The 6,714-nt window shown below is 49.3% G+C and overlaps 1 protein-coding gene across 1 annotated transcript; it reads left to right on the top strand.

Annotated features, from left to right (window-relative positions):
* Positions 1–877: 877 nt before the first annotated feature.
* On the top strand, positions 878–5,410 carry lrrc4ba (leucine rich repeat containing 4Ba; the record flags this gene model as incomplete). Its single annotated transcript, XM_083780635.1, has 2 exons — positions 878–1,132; positions 3,419–5,410. The coding sequence occupies 2 exons, from the start codon at positions 878–880 to the stop codon at positions 5,399–5,401; spliced, it is 2,238 nt and encodes a 745-aa protein (XP_083636761.1). The 3' UTR covers positions 5,402–5,410.
* Between the last annotated feature and the right edge of the window lie 1,304 nt (positions 5,411–6,714).

The following is a 6,714-nucleotide window of genomic DNA, read 5'->3' as shown; positions in this document are numbered from 1 at the left end:
ACAAACATTAAACGCCATTAACAATAAAGAGACAATATGACGTAATGAGGCACATTATGACGTAAATTTTCCCTTTTACGTTTTTGTTTACAAAACAAACATTGAACTAAATAAAGACAAACATTAAACCTGTATATAGGAGGGGCCCCTCAAAAAGAAAAAAGGGGAAAAAAAGAAAAGATGCACTGTTGATATACTGGTGGGTGGAGGGCAACTCTAGATTGTGACTTTGAATGTCTGTTCCTGGATTTCTTTCCTATACTGTAACTTCCTACGGCTTGTAAACTATTAATTGAAGCTTTCTGCCTTTCCACCTGCCCTGCATGTGTACAAGGATTTGATTGCTGGCAAAAATCATGTCTGCTTAGGGATTACATGGGATTTGACAAGCAGTGACATAAGTCGTAATGCTTCTCAAAGATGTTTTGACAATCCCCCATGATAAGAGATACTGTAGATGTCTACTTATTATTTGTCTTATTCATTATTTCTCCTGGTGAAAACATGCAGGGAGCAACGAGTCTGTAGTCTTTTAATATCTGCTCTCTTGCTCTCACTCACACTCTCTCTCTCTCTTTTGTTCTTTCACAGTAACTCCTGGATTCTTCTCACTCCTCAAAGGCCTCGTTCAAATCCCCAGACAGCGAGACGGGGAAAAAAAAGGGAATAGCATCTGTTTATCTGCATATTTCTACGTTTTAAAAACAAGAGGGAAATGAACACAGATAGACAGGAGGACAAAATGTCAGAGACGATGCATCGTTAGAGGGAGCAAATTGCCACGTGGAGAACTACAGGAACGCACCACACCTTCCATCAGTGTGGAGTCACCTCAACTACACCTTCGGAACACGAGCAGGGTCATGTCCCAGTTGCCATGCGCATCACCACGGTGACCTGCCTTCCCTGCCCTTCCCCCCTCCTCCTGCTATTGGCCCAGCTGTTACTGCGGCTCCTCCCCCCTGGGCCAGAGTTTGTGGGAGCCGCCGCCTCCTCCTCCTCTTGCCCCTCCCACTGCACCTGCTCCAATCAGGCCAGTCGAGTCATCTGCACGAGACAAAACCTGGACGAGGTGCCCGAGAGTATATCAGTCAACACGCGATACCTCAACCTGCAGGAGAATTCAATACAGGTACATCTTTGCGGCGCTATAAGCATTCTGTTTGTTCATTGTTAATGTCCATCTGTGTGTGTGTGTGTGTGTGTGTGTGTGTGTGTGTGTGTGTGTGTGTGTGTGTGTGTGTGTGTGTGTGTGTGTGTGTGTGTGTGTGTGTGTGTGTGTGTGTGTGTGTGTACTTGCGTTTTTCCCTTTTCGCAATTCTGCTTTTTGCTTACCCAACATTGTTGAAATGACCTGTTATCTTAAAGTACTTCACTATAATTGAATGAGTTCACAGACTTGTTATCTGTAATAATAAGTATAAATATGTGGAAATGTTTTCTGTCTGTTTTCTGTCATACCGGAAATCCCTTATGTTTGTACCCTTTTCAGGCTGTGCATTTGGAGCAGAGCATGCAAGTGCAGATAATAATATGTTAACATAATTTGATTCAATACTTTTTTCTTTCTTTTTTTGTAGCCTACCAGTATAGTAGAGAATAGACTTTTAAACCTGTGTCAAACCGACGCAAGTTGTTTTTTAACTGAGAGTATAAGGCATATTTCCATGGGAATACCATGCCTCAGTGTGTGCATTACCAATTTATCTGAAGTCCCAAGATAGTATTTGTGGTTTTTCAGCTTAGGGGAGATCATTTAACCACAGACCATCATTAAGAAGCACATGAATGAATTGCTACATTTATACTTTTACTTTTAGTTTCTGGCGGCTATGTTCTTTTACAAATCAAAATGATTGTTTTTTTAACTAAGTGCTTTACTTACTGTACACTATGCATTACAGTCACCCATTGTCACACATTCACACACCGACAGCTATGGCAACCATGCGAGGTAGGCCTACTGGTCAGCGTGCTCAATTGACCAATGTCTTGCTCAAGGACATTTTGACACAAAGCCCGGGGGTGTCCCACACATGGAAATTAATCCACATGGTTTGGTCAGCCATCTTGTAAGAGTTGCTGCTTATAGGAAAGATAATAATGAAACGATAAACCCACTCCATTGCTCTTTTAGATAACCCTGCACAAATTCAGATTTGGTTTGTTGTATCCTGAAGCCCCACTTGAAATGATTAAAAATCTAAAAATGTTTTAACACCTGAAGGCATCCTAGATTCTCTGGCTTATTTTTTCCTCCACTGAGTACCATAAAGCCTTGACAGGCTCCCACCCCCTCTTAATCCATTTTGGGCGGGAACCCCTTTTGGTGTTATAGCATTATGTTATGCTTTAGCAGATCTACAAGCTCATGGCGCGCCACCAAGTGGCGCGCTACGAGCTATAGGTCTGCTATTTTTGAAGAATCATGAAAAGTGACATGAAAGTGTTTGAGAACGACTGACATAGAAAAACATACCTTTTTCAAGAAAACAGTCATAGGATTTAGAAGACATTTCCAGAATCGTTCCCACATCGAAATGGGTTAAACATCCCCCACTTCTCCCCTCTGTCCCCGTCCCTCTCCCTCTGTCTCCCTCTTTCCTCCTCCTCTCACATCTCTCTTTCTCTCCCTCCCTCTCTTTGCCTGGCTATCACCCCCTCCTTCTACTGCTCTACATACAGAGCAGGCTAGTGGCCTGACTCCAGGAGTCTTCCTCTCTCTCTCTCTGCCTCACAAAGGGCTTTGGCCACATACAGTACATATCTCCCACAGTCAGAGTTTTAAGGGGCTTGTGTGTTTTACTCCACCCGTCAAACAATCTCCATTTGAACAGAGCTGACGTTTGGTGGTGGTGGATGTCCGGGCTGTAGTTAGTATATATGTGTTCCGGAAACTTCTCTTCTCAAGAGACCAAACATCCCTTTTCTGCTCGTAAAGAAAAGAAAATTCACACACACACACAAAAAGAAAAATACACATTCAGTTATTTTGAATTGCGTCCAATCAATTTCAGAATTGTGGATTTGCATTTCTGTTCCTCTCTGTGATCATCTGATTCTTTGTACAAAACAAATTTGTGGATCTTGGGATGGTTAAAACAGCTTGCGGACACTTCTGAGATACAGTCTGTAAGTTCTATATGTCCGTTGTCTCTCCCGACGGATTGATGTATTTCCAACAATGTACGTTTCTAGTGTGCCATCTGTTCAACCAGTCTGTCCTACTGTACACCACCAGGGTTCATTTCTCAATGGAATAGGGAGACCATGCCAAGCACTAAAGATGTGCTACATACAACATACCGTACCGTACAGATTGGTTAAAATAACATTTCATTCAATCGAAAGGCTCAGGTTGTCTTTGCCTCACCCTACATGTCTGATAGTAACCCCGTCTATCTCTGCCCCTATACAGGTTATCAAGTCAGACACTTTCAAGCACCTGAGGCACCTCGAGATCCTCCAGCTCTCCAAAAACCAGATCCGTCAGATTGAAGTCGGAGCGTTCAATGGCCTCCCCAACCTCAACACCCTGGAGCTCTTCGACAACCGCCTCACGCTGGTGCCGTCGCACGCCTTCGAGTACCTCAGCAAGCTGCGGGAGCTGTGGCTGCGGAACAACCCCATCGAGACGCTGCCGGGCTACGCCTTCCACCGCGTGCCCTCGCTCCGGCGCCTGGACCTGGGCGAGCTGAAGAAGCTGGACTTCATCTCCGACGCGGCCTTCGTGGGCCTCGTCAACCTGCGCTACCTGAACCTGGGCATGTGTGGGCTGAAGGACATCCCCAAACTGACAGCTCTGGTGCGCCTGGAGGAGCTGGAGCTGTCGGGGAACCGTCTGGAGATCATCCGGCCCGGCTCCTTCCAGGGCCTGGTGTCCCTCCGCAAGCTGTGGCTCATGCACTCGCAGGTGTCCGTCATCGAGCGCAACGCCTTCGACGACCTGAAGAACCTGGAGGAGCTCAACCTGTCCCACAACTCCCTGCACTCTCTGCCCCACGACCTCTTCACGCCGCTCCATCAGCTGGAGAGGGTGCACCTCAACCACAACCCCTGGGTGTGCAACTGCGACGTGCTGTGGCTCAGCTGGTGGCTGAAGGAGACGGTGCCCAGCAACACCACCTGCTGCGCCCGCTGCCACGCCCCCCCCGGCCTGAAGGGGAGGTACATCGGCGAGCTCGACCAGAGCCACTTCACCTGCTACGCCCCCGTCATCGTGGAGCCGCCGACCGACCTCAACGTCACGGAGGGCATGGCCGCCGAGCTCAAGTGCCGCACCGGCACCTCCATGACCTCCGTCAACTGGATCACTCCCAACGGCACGCTGATGACCCACGGCTCCTACAAGGTCCGCATCTCCGTCCTGCACGACGGCACGCTCAACTTCACCAACGTCACGCTGCGCGACACGGGCCAGTACACCTGCATGGTCACCAACTCCGCCGGCAACACCACCGCCACCGCCGTGCTCAACGTGACCGCTGCCGACGTCAGCGTCAACTACACCTACTTCACCACCGTCACCGTGGAGACGGTGGAGTCGGAGACCACCTGGAAGGAGGACCTGGCGCTCATCGCCATCAACGAGACGTTCATCCGGCCCGGCCCCACGCCGTCCCTCCTGTGGCCGGAGGGGGGCACGCCCACCACAGCCTCCTCGCTGCTGGCCGCCGGCTGGTCGCCCTCGTCGCCGCGCGGCGCCACGCGGCCCGCCTTCGCCGTGCCCGCCACCGAGCCGGGCTTCTCCTCGGGCCTGGACGACGTGATGAAGACCACCAAGATCATCATCGGCTGCTTCGTGGCCATCACCTTCATGGCGGCGGTGATGCTGGTGGTCTTTTACAAGCTGCGGAAGCAGCATCAGCTGCACAAGCACCACGGGGGGCCCGCGCGCGCCATCGAGATCATCAACGTGGAGGACGAGCTGCACGGGGCGGGCGGCGGCGCCGGCGGGGGGCGTGGCAGCGGCATCTCGGGGGGCTCCACGGCGACGCAGGGCGGGTGCAGCGGGATAGGAGGGGGCCAGAGCCTGAGGCTGCACCACCCGGAGGTGGTGAACCTGCCCAACCTGGCCCGCTCCGACCACCTCAACCACCTCAACTACTACAAGGCCCATCACTTCAACAACAACATGATGGGCCTGGGCATGCAGGGCCTCAACAACAACAACAACCCCTCGCCGTGCTCTCAGACCCAGCAGGGCACGGCCATCTCCTGCTCCCTGCAGGCTCCCGCCGGCGTGGGAGCGGGCGGCGGCGGCGCCCCCCTGCCCTCCCCCGTGCCACTGCCCCAGCTGGGCAGCTACAGTTCCTTGAAAGGCCTCATGGGTAAAGGCCAGAACGAGCCGCTGCTGTTTAAAAGTGGCTCCAAGGAAAACGTGCAAGAGACTCAAATATGAGAGTGAGTATATGCGGGGTTTAGAGGTGGGGAGAGGCTGTTAAGAAGAAAACAGGGAGACGGAGGGAGAATATATGCGACTGATTGTAACCGATTATCCTCATGGACAGATTACAGAAAATATCAAATTTGACATACAAGCTGTTTTTGCATTGTCAGTTCATTGACAGAGCGAAAGAGGTATATACGGAGACTGAAGTAGACATTCACTCAACACTTTCCCTGGTATTTAGCATCATGCCTACTAGACACTTCAACTTATGGAACGTGTATCAATGTAGGCGATGAGCTTCAGAGTGAATTACACGTCAAACCTGCTAATATCTGTGCCAAAGTAAAAACACCACCGACTAGATTTTCATCGGCATCCAACCGCCATTGTCATGGCAAGTTATATGGATAATGCACACATGTGCGATGAGATTCACTACATAGGTCTGTGTAAAGATCGCCTCAAATATTATTACCAGACACAATCAGGACCCCCTCGTGTATATATATATAGGGAGATAACATCGGATTGTTTGAAGTTGTCAGATTAGCGCTTGGCAGGGCCGTTTGGATAGCAAACAAATGGCCTGGTTGATTGGGACACGGTCCCAGAGTATATATAGCGCACCGCTTCCCAGAAGCCGAGGACCCGGGAAAGAGAAATTAGAGCCGTGCAGACTTATACTGTTCAGTGTTCAGAACGCAGTTCATGTCAGACCAGCACTTTGCGGTGGGAATGAACAACAACAGAGGTTGTGTGTGCTTCTCCTCCTTGTACACCTGACCTGACTGGCTACTCCTTTCTCTTTATACTCTCACCTTCTCCCCTTGTTCACCTGACCTGACTGGCTACTCCTTTTAAACGGGAAAAAAGGGAGAGTAACACAGTGAGTTATATCATGAGCCTAAAAAAGAAAAAAAAAGAAATGCCATGGCAGAAAAAGGACAATGGAAATATATATATAAAAAAAAGACTTCAAGTACACTACATATATATATATAAATATATTTTCATTCAAAGAAATAAATTATGAAGAGTACTTTATCGAGTTTGTGAGTGACACCTATACGACTTGTGCGAAGGATATACTGCAGACAGCTGTTGTGTAGTGGTCGTCCCTGGAGACTTTTCTTGTAGCTATATGAACAAGATGACCTCTCCCTCTGTGCTGAGGAAAGGACAACGCTGGGGAGAGTTCGGCCTCTGTTGAGCTGGAGCTGAAACAGGAAAGTCTGCGTGTTTTTTTGAGTGAATTTATTTTGGCCGTGACATTTTTGTAGCCACATATAGTGTTCCTTCTCCTGTCACATTTACATGAAACA

This window comes from Protomyctophum parallelum (genome assembly GCF_964188405.1).
Source record: "Protomyctophum parallelum genome assembly, chromosome: 13".
NCBI lineage: Eukaryota > Metazoa > Chordata > Actinopteri > Myctophiformes > Myctophidae > Protomyctophum > Protomyctophum parallelum.
The sequence above is the reverse complement of the archived record's forward strand: the minus strand, read 5'-3'. Positions and strand labels throughout refer to the sequence as shown.